This window comes from Babylonia areolata, chromosome 17 (genome assembly GCF_041734735.1).
Source record: "Babylonia areolata isolate BAREFJ2019XMU chromosome 17, ASM4173473v1, whole genome shotgun sequence".
Lineage (NCBI taxonomy): Eukaryota > Metazoa > Mollusca > Gastropoda > Neogastropoda > Buccinidae > Babylonia > Babylonia areolata.
This window is the reverse complement of record NC_134892.1, coordinates 13,353,037-13,373,074: the sequence shown is the minus strand read 5'-3', so window position 1 is coordinate 13,373,074 and position 20,038 is coordinate 13,353,037. Positions and strand designations below refer to the sequence as shown.

Sequence of the window (20,038 nt, the reverse complement as noted above, 5' to 3'; positions counted from 1 at the left end):
GGTTCTGAGCGGGTTGGCAGTTTAAAGCTTATGCTGTGAGAAATTTGAGGGAAATGAGAGAAAGGAAGGGTGTTGTATGTTCTGTTGTTTGTTTGGGACAGGAGTGGTGTTTTTTTTAAAAATATATTTTTTAATAGCATATATTTTTTTTTACTTCAGGATTCACAATATCTTGTCAATAACATTATTATCTCAGTCAAGAACGTCCAATTTTCTGATCTTCTGCACTTGTCGGCTGAACTATGTGTGATCCTTCATAAAGATCTTTGAGTGGGCTTTTATGTGCATGATTGTTTTATGCCATTTAGGCAGCCGTTCTCCGTTTTCAGTGAATTATTAAAAGCCAGCCCAACACCGAATATTTTCCTTCTGTGAACATGTGTTACAATTCCAACATTCACTTGTATATCTGTGAGTTGACTTGTGTGGATATTACTGTTTTCATCCTGCCGTTTACGCATTGGGGGGCGTGCATGTTGGGATTGTTAGCATTTCCGGCAATATCCACAATTTTTCCTCTCAAGACGGAATGAGCAGTGTTCATAACAAGGGGTGGACGTTCACTCTGTCAGTCACACAGAGGAGTGGAGGGGAAGAAATGTGGGTATTGCAGCATTTCCTAAAGCCGATAATCACTGACAAGAATTAAGGAATCTTTAATGTGCATAGTTAATTTTCTGTGTGTGCATACACACAAAAGAGGATTAAGGCACTAGCAGGTCTAGCGTCTGCACATATGTTGACCACAGAGATTGGAGGATCCAAATTTCCACCTTAAACCCACATAATGATAATAATAATAATAATAATGGTATTTATATAGCGCTGGATCTTGTGCAGAGACAAATCAAAGCGCTTTCGTACCAGTCATTCACACGCATGCATAACTCTAAAACTGTAGAAACTAAAGACAAGGAAGGGCAGGCAAGGGAGGCTATTTTGGGAAGAGGTGGGTTTTAAGGCCAGACTTGAAAGAGCTGAGTGTGGAGACTTGACGAAGCGAAAGAGGAAGTTCGTTCCAATCGCAAGGTCCAGAAACAGAGAAAGAACGGCGGCCAACAGTCGAGTGTTTGAATCTGGGTATGCGTAAACAGAGTGGATCCGAAGCCGACCGTAGTGAGCGAGATGGAGTGTAGAGGTGAAGGCAGCCGCAGAGATAGGAAGGGGCAGTTTTGTGAATGCATCTATAACATAGCGCTGATACTGTTATCGAACCCAGGACCCTCAGCTTGGAAGTCCAATGCTGTAACCATTTTGCTATTGCAAAACAAAAAAAACAACAATACTTTCTGGTTTGTTTAAATGGACGGTATGCATTTTAGAAGCACAGTAAATTACAACCATGAAGAGTAAATGATTGGAATAGGGACAAGCTGGTGCTTCCTTTTTGAGGAAGTGTCTGGGTTTGTTCCAATGTACCTTTTATTTACCTGTGTGCTAGCTGAATCGGTAGCATAAGCAGCATTGACCTGAACTTAGTTGTGTACCTTGTGAATGGAGAGAGTTACAACTCTTTGCTATTTGTTGATCATGAAGAGTAAAAGTTTTGTTTGTCAGAATGTCTTTTTTTTGGAGGGTTGGGGGGGGGGGGGGGTTGGGGGGAGGGGAGTAGGGTTGTTATTTTCTCTCCTGAATAATTCAACAAATTCTCAAGTCAGGTTGAGCATGATTTGTTATAACTGTTTTATTTGATGGAAATAAAATATGTGCCAAAAAAAGAGAAAAAAAAAGAAAAAAAAGAAGTGTAGATGCATGTCAGATACTAACGTGAGAGTCAAGTTGGAAGAGGGAGAAAGAGAGCTGAGAGAGAGAGAGAGGGGGAGAGAGAGAGAGGGGACACTTAATTTAAGGCAAATATATCTTCAACTTGATGTTGTAGCAACTGCCATGCATACAATTATATGGAAATGTATTTTCAACCTGATGTTACAGCAGGCACCTGCTCTGTCTCATTTCACATTCATTCAATCCTCAGGGGAAAGGTGGCAGAATGATTAAGATGCCCATATGCCAATACAGAGAGTCTGTGAGAATCTGGGTTCGAATCCCACTCTCCCACTCTTGGAATGGAAAATCAAACTGAGCGTCTAGTCATTTGGATGAGACGATAAATTGAGGTCGCATGTACAGCATGCATTTGGTGCACTGAAAAAGAACCCATGGCGATGAGGGTGTTGTCCTCTGGCAAAACTCTGCAGCAGAAATCCACTCTGATAGGTATACAAAGACGGGCGCAATAGCCGAGTGGTTAAAGCGTTGGACTTTCAATCTGAGGGTCCCGGGTTCCAATCACGGTGATGGCGCCTGGTGGGTAAAGGGTGGAGATTTTTACGATCTCCCAGGTCAACACTTGTGCAGACCTGCTAGTGTCTGAACCCCCTTCGTGTGTATATGCAAGCAGAAGATCAAATACGCATGTTAAAGATCCTGTAATCCATGTCAGCGTTCGGTGGGTTATGGAAACAAGAACATACCCAGCATGCGCACCCCCGAAAGTGGAGTATGGCTGCCTACATAGCGGGGTAAAAACAGTCATACACGTAAAAGCCCACTCATGTGCATACGAGTGAACGTGGGGGTTGCAGCCCACGAACGAAGAAGAAGAAGGTATACAAATATACATGCATGCACTCAAGGCCTGACCAAGCGCGTTGGGTTATGTTGCTGGTCAGGCATCAGCCTTGCAGATGCGGTGTAACACATATAGACTTTTCAGTACACAGTGACATCTCCTTGAGAAACTGAAACTGAAACTCAGTCTCTCAGCTACAGCCTACCTCTCCCTTGCCCCCCCCCGACCCCCCCAACCCCCCCCCCCCCCCCCCCCCATCATCATTCATCATTATGCCCATCACTCCTGGTGGAGCATAGGCCATCGACGACCCCTCGCCATCGCTCTCCGTTCTGGGCTGTTCTGGCCATTCCAGTCCAGTCGGTCCATTGCTGCTTCAGCTCATTCCCCCCCTCATGCTCAGTTGATAATCATCTTCATGTACTCACACAGATGTATGACTATTTGTACAAACATAGCACAACAACAGCACAAAAAAAAAAGAAGAAGAAAAAAAGGTGAAACAGAAAAAGAGAGAGAGAGAGAGAAAGATACTTGGGAATGATGTTATTGATTTTGTGAAAATTCTTTGGTAGCAGTAGTTGCACTTTCATTCTGGTCCACAGCAATCTACTTAAATATGTTGAGTCCATTCCAGCGGTTTGTTGTTGGTGATTTTGCTCTTTTTTGTTGTTGTTTTTTAATACTTCCAGAATTGTTTTTTGGTGGAAAATCACCAACCAAATGAAAAAAATTTACAAAAATTCAAAAGTGTATGTTTTGAAGGACAAATGAGTGGAGAAAATAGTCATTATGTGTTCAATGTCGACATGATGCAATAACATGGGAAGATATTCAAGATTTTTATATTAAAAAACAAACAAACAAACCAAACAAACAAAAACAACAACAACAACAACAAACCACCAAAAAACACACACCTACACATAACGACGAAAAACCTATGGAAATTCAAGTCTCTGTATGTTATATGTGGAAATGGTACTGAACCATAGGCAAATGTATAAGACATTATAACCAGGTGGAATTATGCTTTCTTCCACTATCATATTGTTCTACACACACACAGACACACACACACACACACCAGCTCACCCACAAACATTATACATACAATTTGCAACACACACACACACTGTATACAGTTTTTTGAACTGAAGCCTTCGTCTGCAGGTTTCATCCTAAATGAAGCCCTGAAATGAAGACTTCAAGCCAAAAATAATGGGGTTTTTTCCCCTAAGCCCATGTCCAACACAACCACGCCCCTACCTATCAGTGTACTTGGTACATGGTAGGATAATCAGAATCATCAATTCAGTTGATAAATACATCATTAGTTTTGTCTTCTGTAAAGTTTTTGTATTCGCTATAGTCAACGTCATGCTTTAAATCAAACAAAATTCCAGCCACCTTTTCTGCACTGGCGGCCATGTTGACACGCACAACTACTTTTTACTATATAAAACGCCCCCCCCCCCCTCCCCCATCCCCCCACCCCTCCCCCCAAAAAAAAACAACAACCCCACGCTTGATAATTGAGTAAAATCTTGCTGAGAAATTGCTCAAAAACATCCTACAAGACAGTCGCCATTTGCAAACAAGTTTTGTTAATCATGTTACCAGCTTGACATTGATTGTGCAATCACCCCTGAATGGCAGCTATAAACCGTGATCGGGAGTGAAAGGCTTAACCCTTTGAGCCCTGACCACCGCTTTACTGGTGGCAGAGAAAAATGACATAATGCCCAGCCACCGGTTGAGCGGTGCGTAAACACTTGAAGCGTGCAGTGTCTCAACCTGGCCTGTCAGGGCAAAAATCAGGGACAAAACGTGCGAGAAAACAACTGTACACAATGCAGCAAGTAACTGATATGCCTGATGATTTATCAGAAGTAGAGTATGACAATGATTACTCTGATAGTGAGGTGGAATTCGAATCGGATGATTTTACTACAGATAGTGATGTTGAAAATGAAACTGAGCGTGCAGAATCAGTTGATCAAAGGAGGCGTGTCAGGTTGAGACTCTGCACGCTTCATGGTAGAAATCGATATTTTTTATCCAAAGCACATGCACAAAACACAGTGAAAAGGCGCGGCAATATTGGTACTACGTTCGCTGACGTCAGAATATTACGGTTTTTCTGATTGGCTCTTCAGTATACGTCAACCAATAGCAAAACACGACACAAGTGTTTACGCACCGCTCAATCGGTGGCCAGGCATTATGCCACCACTCCCCACCACCGGTAAAGCGGTGGTCAGGGCTCAAAGGGTTAAGGCTAGATATGACTCCCAGTTTACCCCCGAAAACGGAGTATGGCTGCATACATGGTGGGGTAAAAACGGTCATACACGTGAAAGCCCACTCATGTACATATGAGTGAATTGTGGGAGTTGCAGCCCACGAACGAAGAAGAAGAAGAAGAAGACTCTCAGTTTCACCTTCTAGAAGACACTGTCAGATGCATTGGCATTGACAATGGCAGCTACAGAAAGACAGCAGTTATATGATTATTATTGTGATGTTACCACCTCCACTGAAGATGATCAGAGAGGATGGACATTTCTCATTTAGTGATATAGATGGATTTTTTAAAAGATATACAAACATGTTGATTTTACTGTGGAAATTGATGTTTGTGTGCAGAATAAGCTGCACCTTTGTCATGTCTGTGTTGTTGTTTTTTTCTTTAAACCTAATATTTTATTGAATTTACCACAAAACTGTCACACTTGTCCAATATATTGTGCATGCATGTATGTATGAGCTGTTTGTGAATGCATGTGAGTGTGTGTGTGTGTGTGTGTGTGTGTGTGTGTGTGTGTGTGTGTGTGTGTGATCTTTTAAATGCATTTTTATTGACATTTCTTCATAAAACATTGGACACATAACAGTGTTTGATGAAAGTGGAATTTTTTATATTGGTCTTGCTTTGATTTGCTCATTAAAAAAAAATCTTGTGTACTATATTTTACTGTTCTGCTTGTAACTTGAATATATATCACAAACTTCACCACTCTTAATTTCTCTGAGATAATAAACTGGTTATGATTCTGATAACTTCTTGAATTTGCACACAACGGTGATACCACATATAAAGAAAAATGTAATCACAAAAAATTTCTAACCACAAATAAAAAGAGCACACAAAAATGCCATGTTTGCATCATATGCTTAGGAATCATAAATGTTTCATGTAATGTATATTTAGAATTGTTCATGCACCCAATGGAAGACTTGTGATGAAAATCTGAAGCTAAAGCTTGTATTGCATTGCTTTGCATTCCATTGTATTGTATTGTGTTGTGGTATAGTTGTTAAAAGGGGGTAGTGGTGGGGATAGGGGTTGTACGGGGAGGTGTAGAAGGTGAAGGGGTAGAGTAGGATAACAGGCAGAGGATAGGTGCACAATCCACTCTCTCCTCGTACCACAGCAGGGTCTTTTAGAAAGATGAATTGAGGTGTTTATTTCTCTAACTTTAAACAGCACACCTGGAACACACACAATATTAAAACCCAGGTTAAATCAATACCAAAACATACGCTAGACGTAATTGCACTGATGTAACAGAAACATCATTATGTTGTCTGGAGAAGTAAACAATTCCACAGATAACCTTTCTCCATTCTGACACTCAATGTCTAGCCGTACACTCTCTTCTCAAAGAGATCTATGTAAAGATGTAAAACAAGCTTCATATAGCTTACCATCAACAAGCAGTGGCATATAAGTTAATGTGCACCAAATATATGACTAACAAATACTAACTCCCAGTGTTTAACTCCTGTCAAACCACCATAGAATAATAGCTGTCGCACCAAGTATGTGGCAGACAATTACAAACTCCCAGTGTTTAACTCCAGTTAAATCACCATACAGTAATAGCTGTTTCAATTAAGACTGAACAAATCTGTACTTTGTCTCTGCAAAGTATCTCATTGGTAAAATTTTTACATGGGAATCATATTGTTACCGAGTAATTTGGTAAATATATAGCAACCTGTGTGCACCAACATAGGACTGCCTGTCAGTGGTCTCAAATCTTATTGAACACATACAGCTATGTGTTACCCCACTGGCATATAACATAATTTTTTTATGACTACAGCACATGGTAATCACAACTACCAAGTCACACATGTTCCCCATGTTGCATTATCACTCATGTGCACACATACATGGAAACACATGAACATACAGTTAGCCTGTAGATTTGTTCACCTTGAATATAACCATCACCACCTAACATACAAAATAGGTATGTCATACCTCAAAATAACTCCAACTATTGCAACCAAAACATTCTACACAGATGCAACACACATAATCTCTGTGTTTCTTTGTGACTGAATGCTTACATTGTTCCCACAGTATGTCAACAATTGACACACCACTGACATGTTACTGAACATTATCATTTATGTAAGCCAAGATGCACAACATGTAAACCCAAACATGATGTCCAAGCATCATACCATAATATCAACCTGTAGGAAACAGGAAAGGGGGGGGGGGGGTACCCAAATACCCAAAACCAGTACTCCATTTAGTCATGTATTGACTACATTGTGTATTTTAACCACTTTTCCCTCAGTCACTAGCCTCAAATACAGTTAAGCCATACACATGCTGGCTATGCTCTCTCACAAGTCATGGTATTTGCATCAACATATTCCATTTACATTAACTGTGAAATACCACATCAGCTAAAAAGGATCTCTCAACGCTCTTGTGACACAACATCACAATTCTACAATACTCCAAACTGTTTCCAAAAACCAGAAAGTAAATTGCCAACAAAGCAAATTACCAGTACAAGTATTACTCACAGCCCCAAACGTTTCAGGGTTCACTTTATATTCATGTAGCAGAACACAATCCCACTGAGCCAGTGTGTTAGTCACAGAATCCAGCTGTACCATAAATCAAGCATTCAACTAAGTCCGAAAAATAGATGCTAGTTTGACACTCACAGCCCCCATGGTACTGTCTTGTCCGTCTGGCTCTCCTGGCCTGCTCCAAGCAAGGAAAAGAAAGAAACCCCACTTGCCTATTCATTTTATCCTCTTCACAAGCTGGCGCCGTATGCAAACTATCTTCTGACCCAGAACGTTTCCAATTGGCTGAAGTTAACAGACCAGTCTGGGACCAACAGTGCTAGACTTGCACATCCAACACTTTTCTCACAGAACCCAGCATTGTCAAGGAGAAGGGGAGGGGAGAGGGGGGGAGGTGATGAAAAGAGGAAGGGAAGGAGGAGGAAAGATCGCCCAGACCTGATTCTGTTCTGAACAGCTCATGATGAACACACCACACCATGTGGTGACCATTGAGACAGATGCCATCCTGCCAGAGATCGACATGGGGGGTAAGGAGGGGGGTTGGGGGTGGGGGGAGGACAGGGTTGAGGGTGATGAAAGTGGAAGGGAAAAGGGCAGGGGAGTGTATAGGAAGAGAATGGTCAGAGGAGATACCATCTTTACTTAGTATTTCTTGATAACTTGCTCCCTCTGCACTTGGCCAAGGGAAGGGGGGAGGGGGGGGGGGGAAGGGAGAGAGGGTATGGGGAGGGGTGTTGGTGGGTATAGATGCCATGGAATGTGGGGGGGGGGGGGGGGGAGAAGAGTAGGGAGGCAGGAAGGAGGGGTCCATCAGTGAGCAGTGTGTCTGAGAAAATCCCACGCTTCCACCATAGGTGCCTGACACACTATAACATATGTATATGTGTGTGTGTGTGTGTGTACCTATCAGCACTCCATGGGTTCTTTTTCAGTGCACCAAGAGCGTGCTGCTCACAGGACCACGGCTTATCGTCTCACTCAAATAACTATAGATGCTCAGTATGAATTTCCAGTCAAATTTGGGAGAAAGGGCAAGACTGAGCGGAAATTGAAACAATACCCTCATGGACAGTGTATTGGTGGATAATTAGCGTCTTAACCATTCTGCTACCTTCCTCCACAAGACCGGTGCTAGTCATTCAGATAAGACAATCAGCAAAGCCGGGTTGCGTTTGCTGCATGCATTTAGTGCACATAAAAGAACCCACCGCAGCAATAAACAGGTGGGTCAGTCAGAATTTCACACTGAGAAATCTTACATGACAAAGTGACAACACAATGGAATATAGTACCAGCAGTGTGTGTGTGTGTGTGTGTGTGTGTGTGTGTGTGTGTGTGTGTGTGTGTGTGTGTGTGTGTGTGTGTGTGTTTTATCTCCAGTTTAACGTCTATTCACTATAAGTGTTTTTAGACGGAAAGGAGTAAGGAAGTGGATAAAGGATAGGGAATGCATGTGAATATTAGTGTAAAAAGTATTCATGTTATGTATCAGAGGAAAAGTATATTATAAGAAAAAGGTCTAAAGAGATTGTGGTGTGTATTGAATGAGGTGTCATGGGAAGGAGAATATGTATATGCATATCAACAAGTATTAACCTACAACAATGTAAATATAAATAACAACATTAATTATAACACATCAACAGTGTGTGTGTGTGTGTGTGTGTGTGTGTGTGCATGTGCGCGCGCGTGTGTATGTATGTGTGTGTGTGTGTGTGTGTGTGTGTGTGTGTGTGTGTGTGTGTGTGTGTGTTTATGTTAGATCACCCTACCGCTACCACCAGAGAAGACTGCATATCATGATCATCACTTGGTCAGTGCTTAATTGTTGTCATTTGGTGTGTGTGTGTGTGTGTGTGTGTGTGTGTGTGTGTGTGTGTGTGTGATTTTAACTGCATGTTTATTGTCATCCTTGAGAAATACAATTGGTCTGAAAAGAAGTTGCTGATATTGTGTCTGTAAAACACACACACACACAGAGTCTGGTATCGCACCATTACAACAAGGTTTATAACTCACTACTATTCCACACACACACATGCGCGCACACACACACACACACATACACACACACACATAACAACAACTAATGCAAACACCTTTTAAGTTTTAGTTACAGTTTAATACCAATTATTTGCAAATTTTGGCTCAGGAGCTCAGGCAGAAGGGTTAAAATTGCTCAGGAACTCAGGGCTCAAAGGTTTGAACATTTTTGAGAACTCTTTAGATTTTTTTTTTAAAAGTCTTCACTTTTGGTAATTGTATTGATCGTATTATTTTCTGTTCTATGTATCAAGCTGCTTGTAAAAATATGTAAATCATTATTTCTTAGTTTTTCGAAAATATCATAATTTCGTATCTCGTTGGCTTCAGACAACCAGCAAGCAGACGATTACTTCGTTCTGTTCCGATCCATCGTTTGTTAAGTCCGACGCGCGACCAGTCACTGAACGTGGGAAGCAGACGAGCTGTCATTTATCTCTTCCCGTGAACATTGACTCGAGTAACCGACAACAAAACAAAAATGCCACCAAAGAAACAGCAAGTCAATGGTTTTTGGTTATTCGCGCAAAACAACAAGGCCAAATGGAAAGCACAGGGTTTGACAGTGGCTACAAATGATCAACTTTTGGCCTTAGCAAGTCCACTCTGGAAAGTGAGTTCTGCTTTTTCCTTCTTCTGATTCTTCATCTTCCTTTTTTTTTCTTCTGCTTTTTCTTCTTTTCTTTATTCCATAAAGAAAAATTGTTAGATTATCTGACATATCTCAGGTTATAGGCCGGTGTTGAGTTTAGAGACCCTCTGTTCCAAATGAACAGACTTGAAAGCTAATATCCCACCCCAACAAAAATTACCACGGTAATATTTTGGTGATGTCGCAGTTTAGCATCCCGGAGATGCTCAGTGCAAGACTGATTTACAGGTCGATTTTCGATAACTAGTTTACACTTTCTGAGGAAAATGCCTCGCTGAAGTTGAATCATGAATGTTCACTTATTTTTTGATTTCGCCGTCAATAAGTAATCAGAACACACATGCTTTCACTTTCACTTTCACTGCGTTGACGGCCACAATCATCAATTTGATTTTTACGCCGTTTTTGTTGGGTTGCGATGAAAGAAAAACAAGCTACAGAAAGTGACAGACCTATTAGTGAGGATGAAAACTTAGTCCTACTCTAAGTGGGTTCTCCGGCAGGCTACTATCACTTCACTTTTCGCCCTTCCGAGCTAGCCGGTCCCTTGCTGATCTAAGACAGCAGGGCCCCAAAAATAAATTAAAAAAAAAAAAATTAGGGTAAGAGAGGGGGTGGGGAAGAGGAGGGGGGGGGGGTAGGGGGCCTATTATCTAATTAACTACTGATTGGGGGGCACCCTAGACTTAAAGGTGTCCAAGGTGTCTGCTGCTATAGCTGTTTCAGGCAGGTTGTTCCAGTCACGTATCGTTCTGGGGAAGAAGGAATATTGCCTGTATTGGGTTTTACATCGGATCTGGTTGAGCTGGCGAGAATGTTTCCTTCTTTGTCTGAGTGGGGCTGGCAAAAGCCACACCCACGCACATACACACACATGCACATGCGCACATGCATGCATGCACACACACACACTCACTCAATCTCTCTCTCTCCATACAGGCTCGCGTGCGCACGCACGCACGCATGCACACACGCACGCACGCACGGACACACACCCAGCATCCCCCTACAGACACCCAAACACACATACACAGTGTGAATTTCAATGATCCATGTTCTGTCTGTATCTAAGAAATTAAAGATAGTGAGGAGTGCAATAGAAAATGTTTAGTTGCGAAGTGATATAATTGTAGCCATGTTATGAACCCGAGTGGTTATTCAAGGGTATGGTACAAAAGAACTAACTAATGATGATTTACTGTATTAAAGGATAGACAAGAATTCCTGCGCACAGGCTAGGAACATATAGAGGCCAGTCACAAATGGGTTTTTCTATTGTTTTATTTACAGTAGTTATCAGATGAGAAGAAGAGCTAAGAAGATGATATAAGAAGAGAAGAAGACAGTGCCTGGAATGACATAAACAAATGTCATTAGCACATGTTGGCAAAAGTGAATAGTAAAGCACATGTGTACATATTACATGGAAGGACTATCATTCGGGTTTGGGATAAGCAACAACATAATGCATATGTGTGAAGACCAAATGCTGACATCAAATGACATTTCTAATACATTTAAATAGTGCAGTTAAAGAGATTGAAGCTATGCTGATTTAGTGAAGGTACACTGACAGTATAGATTAGGTAAAGCTTATACTGTGTCAAAGTGACTCAAATGAATCCGTTTATCATGTAGCACTATACTGGAATAAGCTGCATAGGAGAGGGCATGATAACTAAATTACAATTAACAGACTGATGCATATCAGGTGGTTTTAACCAGTAGCTGATATAACTACAACAGAATACTACACATATCTTAGAGTACTGAGCACACTGTAGCAGTACAACTGATATCAGCATGTAAAATAATACATGAATAATAAACAAGATAATAGAATCAGTGGCTTTGATATTATACTGGCAAACTGATAGACCAGATAGTAAGTGAAGAACCATCATGGCTTAACCATTAAGTGGTGAATGAACTTACACAAGTTATCGGTTGCATCAAAGCCAAGTATCAATGTAGCTATGCTTGTGCTCAACATTTAAATCCCCTCCGCATAAGCCAGATAAGGAACCTAACCTTCATCAGCGACAGCAAATGAGAAAGAACGCGTCATATGCACTCACTAGAACATTCTGGAACAAACTATCTGTGTCCTGAGACGTCATTGACCGTGACGTTAAGAAGAATCAAATGGTACACTGCTACGAGCATATGACGACATGGCGATATTCTACATCAATCATAGCTGAGCTGTGACTACATGTCAAAGCAATAACTGAACACAAGTACTGTATCGAAGAATACAATTTACAATCAATAGCACATTCTACACACTAGTACTTACAGTGATACGTGGTGAGATGTCAGCCTCTGGGACGACGCGCGCGCACACGCACACACACACACACACTCCTTGCGACACGGCAAGAGAGAGAGAGAGAGCTGGGCCCAGCCGGTGGAAAATGACCAGTGATCACTTTCCCTGTCTACTTATACAAGTTAAGCAGATTGCAAAGACAATCACGTGTGTTGCAAAGCATATCGGCTCAAATCAGGCCAAATCTGACAACTGTTTCTCTTACAAGGTGTTCAGTGACAGATTTCTAAATGATACCTCAACCGATTTACGTCGGATAAGTTTCAAAAGAAAGAGCTCAACACCTACTTTATAATGAGTATAAAATGAAGTGTTGATTATTTAAGATGAATTTATAATCCTGATTTAAGTCACCTGAACAGGGTAAGTTTTAACGAGCTTGTTGCTGAAAATTACAAACTGCGTTAAATCAGTTTAACATAGGCAAACATAAATGGAATAGACATAAAGATGGAATTGCGACGATTCTGCCAGTATACGATACTTGCAGTTTACTGATCCGACAAACGAGATATTAATTAAATATGGTGGAGCAGAAACACAGATTCCAGCTCAGCCAATAGCGTACCGCGACACTGGTCAAGGAGTAGGCTGTCTGGCGAGGACAAAATGACGTGAGTGGCTTTGCGTTCAAACCGTGAATGGTGTCGCACATTCTGCGCGGGCCATTGAAGTCCAGCGGGTTAGTTGCGAAAACTGATGTCGTCTGCTTATACACCTTGTGCGTGAACCAGTTTTTGAAGCAAGCAGAGTGCTTGGTTACATAATATATGCTATTATTAAAAAGAAAACCTCCTTTGATGATAAAACAGATAATTATACTTAGGTATGATTTCCTCAATACCTCAGTGTGTGTGAGGGTGGTTGTAGGAGGTGGAGAAGAGCATGTAATAGCTGCCATTCTTTTCTGTAATTTTTTGAGTGGTTGATGATTGTATGTCATTTTCATACCCCTTGCACGTACCAAACTCTTCAATTTGTAGCCAACAAAGTCTTCATGTCTTTAAGTAGGCTGAGCATTTTATTATTTATCATTTTATGTCTTATTTCTCTTTGAATGTTTGAAATACAGTCACTGGTCATTTTGACATTTTTGGTTGATTACATTTCATTCATCGACAATGGGACTGACCCTATTATTGTCCTTCAACTCGCATTTGAGACCGAAACTGAAAAAGGAAGCTACCTTGGATCCATGCACACAGAAGTAGTACTTCTTTATATTATAGTTTTAGTGTTGCAAATTCAGAATGTGCCAATATTCATGAACTTTAGGATAATCATTGCAGTGCAAACTTACAAAGTATAATCACTGCTGTAGACTTGTTATTACAGCTTACAGGATATTGAAAAAAATAAACAAGGAAGTATTAATATATATAGGTTTGAATCAAATTGATTTGTCCTAGGCTTAGGGTTAAATTACCAATTTATCCATTTACAAACTGGTAGTTTATAGCTGCAAAATACAGAGTGGGGATGGTGTGCACATTTTTTAATCATTGGAATTGGAAGCAAAAGGCATGGCAGTAAAGGATAGAAAAAATAACCATATGTCTCTCTGTCTCTGTCCCTGTCTGTCTCTCTGTCTCTCTCTTTCTCTCTCTCTCTCTCTCTCTCTCTCTCTCTCTCTCACACACACACACACACACAAACACACACATGATAGGGTTTTCAGTTTCATTGACTGTTTAGCTGTACCTGCACAACTGGATTAATGCACACATTTCTTCCGATGGCATATGCGTCTGTCTCTTTGTTGGCCCACATTTGTCTTGTTGCATGTACCGTGTAGTTTGATTGGCCCCTGACTTTTGAATTTTTGGAGCCTCACTTTCAGTCATAAGGAGTGATTAGACTAGTACAACCACTTGTTAAATTAGATGTCAAAATATTTTCACCACCGGTCTGAAGCTTAAAAAAAAAAGGCACATGTATTTGATTGCTTGAAAACATTTTGTGCTGAATATGATCAGCGGCTGTGATGTGTACGCTTGTTGAAAGAGGGTGTGGGAGAAGGTGACTGGTGTGAGTGTCTGTAGTCAGCTGTGACTTTTTGCAATGAATATTTGACACAAGCAACAATAACACATTTGTGTGTATTTGCTTATTTATTATTTTACATATCTCACTGTTTTTTGTAAGGTGCCTAGAGCTGGTTTTTTTTTTTAGAAGAGGTGCTATATGAATTCATGTCATTGCTATTTTTGCTATTGTGCCAACCACTGTCACATATCCAGGGTCTGGATTGAGAATGCCTGTCACTGCTGTGGCAGCTGACAATGACACTCATGACTCAAGTTTCAGGTCAAGGGTGTCATGTGTTCAGGTCCTTACACACTGCAGACAGAGTAGGTGGGCATGGACATCCACCTGCTTCCGCTTCTGTCTGTTGTAATGTATGTTATACATACTTTATAGCACTCTTTCCTGAAAACTGCTTTGGGTGCTTTACAAAACATAACAGTATGCATTAGATAATGCATTACATCAGTGTTACTGCCATTTTACCAAAACAGTACCTAGCAGACTATACACATGATGAAACAATGGATACATACATGTAAATGTGCATCCATATGCACACACACACACACACACACACACACACACACACACACACACACACACACAGTCAAGCATACCACATGTACAGGGTTATTTACTGTTTGGATGGATATGCCTCAAAGAAACTTATTGCTGAGTGAAGAGGTTGATAAAACTTAGATTGCTGAGTGAAGAAATGAGTTTTGAAGCCTGATTTAAAAGAGTTTAGGGGGTCAGAGTGTTGGTGGTTGTCAGGTAGTCTTTTCCAGGTTTTGGTGTTTAGATTTGTTTTTGGGGTCCAGTTCTGTGTTGGGGTGTGTGTCCTTAGGGTGAACTGTGAAAAATAGTGACCCGATGAAACCCATACAGAGTAGCCACTGTCTTATGTCTGTCCTCATCCTTGCAACAGCTTTCTTACTCAACCCTGTGAAGAGCTGTCACATTGACTGTGGCCATGTAATGGATGAAGACATCAGGATTTCCTGAGAATGTGTTTCACAGATATTAGATAGGTATCTATCCTGAAGTGTTCAGCGACTGAACAAAAATTAACCTTCAGCTGGGTTCACATTCCTGTGTTTACCTTTTTCATGTCAGGTAGACACAAAACCACTTGCTGAGTTTCAGAATCACTTATTTTCCCCCCTGTTCAGAGGTTTAGCATGATCTGTTGATGAACATATGTGAGAGAGAAGGAAGAGAGATGTGGTGAGTAAATTCTAAGACAAAGGATGACATACTGTCAGCAGCCCTAGAGTTCTTGTAAAATCTGGAAAATATCAGATGGTGAAACCATGACTTCCACTCAGTGGGTGTGGGTGTGTGCATGAGAGACTGATTGGTTGATATATTTAGATTTTACACCACAGCCCAGTCTTGTTGAATATGAACTGCAGTGCACATACGAATACCCATTCTTGAACATGTGTGCATGACCACATTTTGATTTGATGAAGATTTATTGTTTAAACCTGAGTCTTTTCTCAAAACTAAGTGCACAGTACTTTGTCTCCCTGTGGACTTGAGAGCAGCTTGAATTTTACAAAGCATTATTCATATGTTGCACATACTATGAGGAAAGTTCAAACATTAGATACTTGTTTACAAAGTTGACAAGTCTGTCATCCACGCACATTCCTCCAACTAGTCCAAGCACACTCTTGTTTGTCACTGGTATTTTGACAAGTCTGTCATCCACTCCACATGCTTATAGTTATATATCTGCAAACACACATCATGATCATGTCACTGAAGTTTTGATTTTGCCTTCTGAAATTTTGCTCTCTCTCTCTTTCTCTCTCTCTCTCTCTCGCACACACACACACACACACACACACACACACACACACACACGCTGACACACGCTGACACACACTGACACACACGCTTACAGAGATAGATAGATTGATAGATATTTATCTTCAGTTAGTGAGTCAGGGGATATGGTAATAGCTCTGTTCTTTTCTCTTGTTATTTCACTTCATCTTTTCCAGCGTTGAAGGGAAATGGAATGATAGTGTGCATATTTATTAATGGCAACATTTCTTTATACTTGTTCAATTGTTTGAATTCTTAAGGGAATGCCAAAAGAGGACAAAAAGCAGTGGGACGCTCGTGCAAAAGAGGAACGGCAACAGAGAAAACTTGAAGGGGGAGATTATGATCGCATGGACAACACTGGACAAGTCATTGCCGTACGTATTCCGTCTTGTGAAACTTAAAATGTTTCATGATTTCTTTTTTGCCTTTTTGTTACACAATCTCTTAAGTCACTTGATGTTTTTACTAATTTTAGTCACTTTGTGGTGTCCTAGTGAATTTGAACAATTTCCATTATGTGTGTGTGTATACATGTATATATACATTGAATTCTTGAAAGGAAAAAGCTTGTGCCAATTAAGTTCTTTGATAAGGAAGCTGTGTGTGTGTTTGTGTGCGCGCGCGCGTACATATTATATATTTATATATGTCTGGTACTTTGTGTCTGTGCATGTTCATGTTTGAGGATGGGGCATTGTGTGTGTGCATGCATGTGTATGTGTATTCATGTGTGTATTTGTGAATATGTACAATTACATAGAATCGTAGATTACTCTTATGATTTTGTTAACATGATTTTACTTTTAACATAAAAAGATATATGTCTCTTTTTTGATGGGCTACAAGTACAACCCCCACATTCGTAATCGTTTGCAATTGGGTTATTTACTCATTGAACCCCGGCCCAAGCAATGCTTGGGTGCCAAAATGTGTTTCATTAAAACAGTTTCCTTGTTCCTACATGTGCAAAAGCTGCAAGCGAAGTGGAACTAACGTCTGTACTAATTTCTGGCTCTGTCCACATGTGTCAGTTTGGAGGATAAACCAGTCAGTTTTTCAGTAAGATTTCTGGATTTTTCAACATCATTATTGCATGGAAGCCTGCTGAGGTTGTAAACTTGATTGAATGACACAGGAAACAAATGATGAGCACCTAATGGCAGCTGCCATTCGGCTCTACCAAGGTAGACAGCTTGTTGTGAAAATGACTCTGTGTTTGTAAAGCACTTGAGGATAGGCGCTCTGTAAGTATCCATATCATTCATTCATTCAAACTCGATAGGGTTGAATGGGTGAAGTGTGCTCCATTTTGGTGGTGTGTAAGCAGGATATGTTACCTTTCCATAACCCATTGAGCACTGACATGCATTACGGAATCTTTATCTTGTGTATTTTATAGTTTGCATGTGTACACTCACACAGTGATTGAAGCACTGGCAGGTTTGCAAACCTGTTAACCTGGAAGATCAGGAAAATCCTCACCTAAACCAAACAAGCACAGATACCAGAGTCAAACCCAGGCCCCTCAGATTGAAGGTCCGACACTCAGACTACCGGGGTACTCAGCTGTCACTTCCATCTGATCATGTATTAATTTGTCTTGCTTTACAGACCAGGATAGATTCGTTTGAAGAGGCAAGGAAACGTAGAGAGAGAGAGATTGCTGAGACAACAAGCCATTGGCATGGGAAAGGTGAGGGGGTCGTTACTGGGAAGGGTTACTGGGGCACGAAAACGAAGAAACTAGGTCTGAATATGTGTGCACACAGATTTCTGTTTCATTGTTGAAGGAAGGGTAGAACTTGCTATGTTTATTCACAGACTGGAAGTAACTAGGTCTTTGAGCACAAGAAGTTAAAAACAAATGTGCCACCTTTGCTTACAGATGTTTTTTTTAAAATTTCATAACTGATTGCTTAGTAACAATCATTGATTTACTTAGAAAGATGCTTATTTATTGCCATTTTAGACTGGATATAGATGTTGGGTTCATTTATTGCCCTTATAAGATAATAAAGTATTCTATTTATTTATGTAATTATGGTCAGTTAAGACGCAAAAAAGTGAATAAATAGTAATTATTAATGAATGATAAATGATAATAAATAAATAACTGTTGTTTGCTTATTTATTTATTTAAGTGACGACATTCAACTGTGAAAATTAATGCTGTAACAAAATGTCAATGTTCACCAGTATGTAAAACAAAAATCCTCCTACTTCTCATTTATCAATACTGTCATTGAGTAAATACTAATGTAAATGATTCCTTTCAGATCTGACGGAGGAGAGATTCTATTTTATCAACTTCCAAGAGATGTGCGAAGTGACGGAAGGGGAGACGGTAAAGCGGGAGTGGCTGCCGCGTGAAATGGCCATAGGGGAGTACAGCTTGCGCGGAGGCATCATCAACTACTATCACCAGCTGATCTGGCCAGGTGAATGACTGATGGATGGACTGTGTGAAAAATGTCTGTGTGTTGTGTGGTGTGGTGTGGTGTGTGTGTGTTGTGTGTGTGTAGGTGCTTGTGTGTGCATGCGTTTTGTTTGTGCGTGCGTGTGCGTTTGTGTGTGTGTGTTCGAGTATGCACATGCTTGGTGTGGACTATAAAATATAATATATGTAATGTAATACTCAGTCCACACCACCCATGCGCATGTATATATGTATGAATTCAAATGTGTTGATTTGAGATACCCTTACCTGAAAGAGAGAGGGGGAGAGAGAGAGAGAGTGTGTGTATGTGTGTGAGTGGTATGGACTGAAACACATATGTGTATGGATTTGTCTGTGTGAGAGACTTACCAGAAGTATTTGGATGTGTGTTCTGGGTGCTTGATTATTAAAAAAAGAAAAAAAAAGAAAACAGAAGATACTGATAGCTCCCAGTATTGATGCTTGATAAATGTTTTCATGCTTCTTACAATTGATGAAAACACATCATGCCTCTTTCAATTAACATTGCATGATGATATAATTGGCTTCTTCAGTTTATCTTTGTGTCCTGAAATTTTAGACTTACACTTTTGTTTCAGTTTATTCCCGTGTCACTATGGAAGTTCGGAACTAGTGGATGATAATGATGATGATAATAATGATAATTAAATATTTTACTGTGCGCTATAATAAAGCCACACTTCCTTACACATGTATGTGTGTCTACTGATATAAAATGAAGAAAAACAATAAACGAAATGTGTGTGCGCACCTTGTGGAACAGTAGAATATGTTGTTGTTCTTGTTTTGTTTTTGCTCAGGTGTTTATTGTTGTTTTTTAAAAATTATTTAAAAATTTTATTTCTTAGGTGGAATTCCTCTTGGATTTCGGCTGAGTGCAGAGAATCAATGTAAGTGTTCCAGGAAGAGTAATTGGGTCAAACTATGAAAGAATACATTCAAGAAAAACCTGTGAGTGTGGATGGGGTCAGATGGCAAAATAATATATAAGACAAATCTGTGTGAGTGTGTTGATGGGCTCAAAATTTTTTTTTATTTTGGGGGATGGCGGTTGGGGGGGGGAGGGGAGGGGCAAATCTTTATCTGTAAAAGTTCACCAAAACTTTATGAAATTAGCTGTTGACTTTTGACCCCAGAACTTCTTTGGTCTTGAAGGTGCTAAGACAAGTGGTGTTTTTATTTTTATTTTTTAGAATCTGATGATAATTAAAGCTATTAAATTAAATGAATAAAGTATATAAATAAATGAATAAATTGCTCATACATATG

At 40.3% G+C, this 20,038-nt stretch overlaps 2 protein-coding genes across 3 annotated transcripts in view; both read left to right on the top strand.

Annotated features, from left to right (window-relative positions):
• LOC143291663 (uncharacterized) overlaps positions 1 to 5,542 on the top strand; it is a 12,986-nt gene extending 7,444 nt beyond the window's left edge. The window contains exon 4 of the mRNA XM_076601662.1: positions 1 to 5,542. This exon is cut by the window's left edge and continues 809 nt beyond it. The gene's annotated coding sequence lies outside the window, so the exon portion shown is untranslated.
• Positions 5,543 to 9,855: 4,313 nt separating this feature from the next.
• LOC143291662 (uncharacterized) overlaps positions 9,856 to 20,038 on the top strand; it is a 29,625-nt gene continuing 19,442 nt past the window's right edge. For both annotated transcript variants that reach the window (XM_076601661.1, XM_076601660.1), the window contains exons 1-5: positions 9,856 to 10,073; positions 16,569 to 16,685; positions 17,923 to 18,004; positions 18,588 to 18,749; positions 19,618 to 19,659. In XM_076601661.1, the coding sequence (XP_076457776.1) occupies positions 9,942 to 10,073; positions 16,569 to 16,685; positions 17,923 to 18,004; positions 18,588 to 18,749; positions 19,618 to 19,659 (535 nt within the window). In that variant the 5' untranslated portion in view covers positions 9,856 to 9,941. The remainder of the gene's footprint in view (positions 10,074 to 16,568; positions 16,686 to 17,922; positions 18,005 to 18,587; positions 18,750 to 19,617; positions 19,660 to 20,038) is intronic.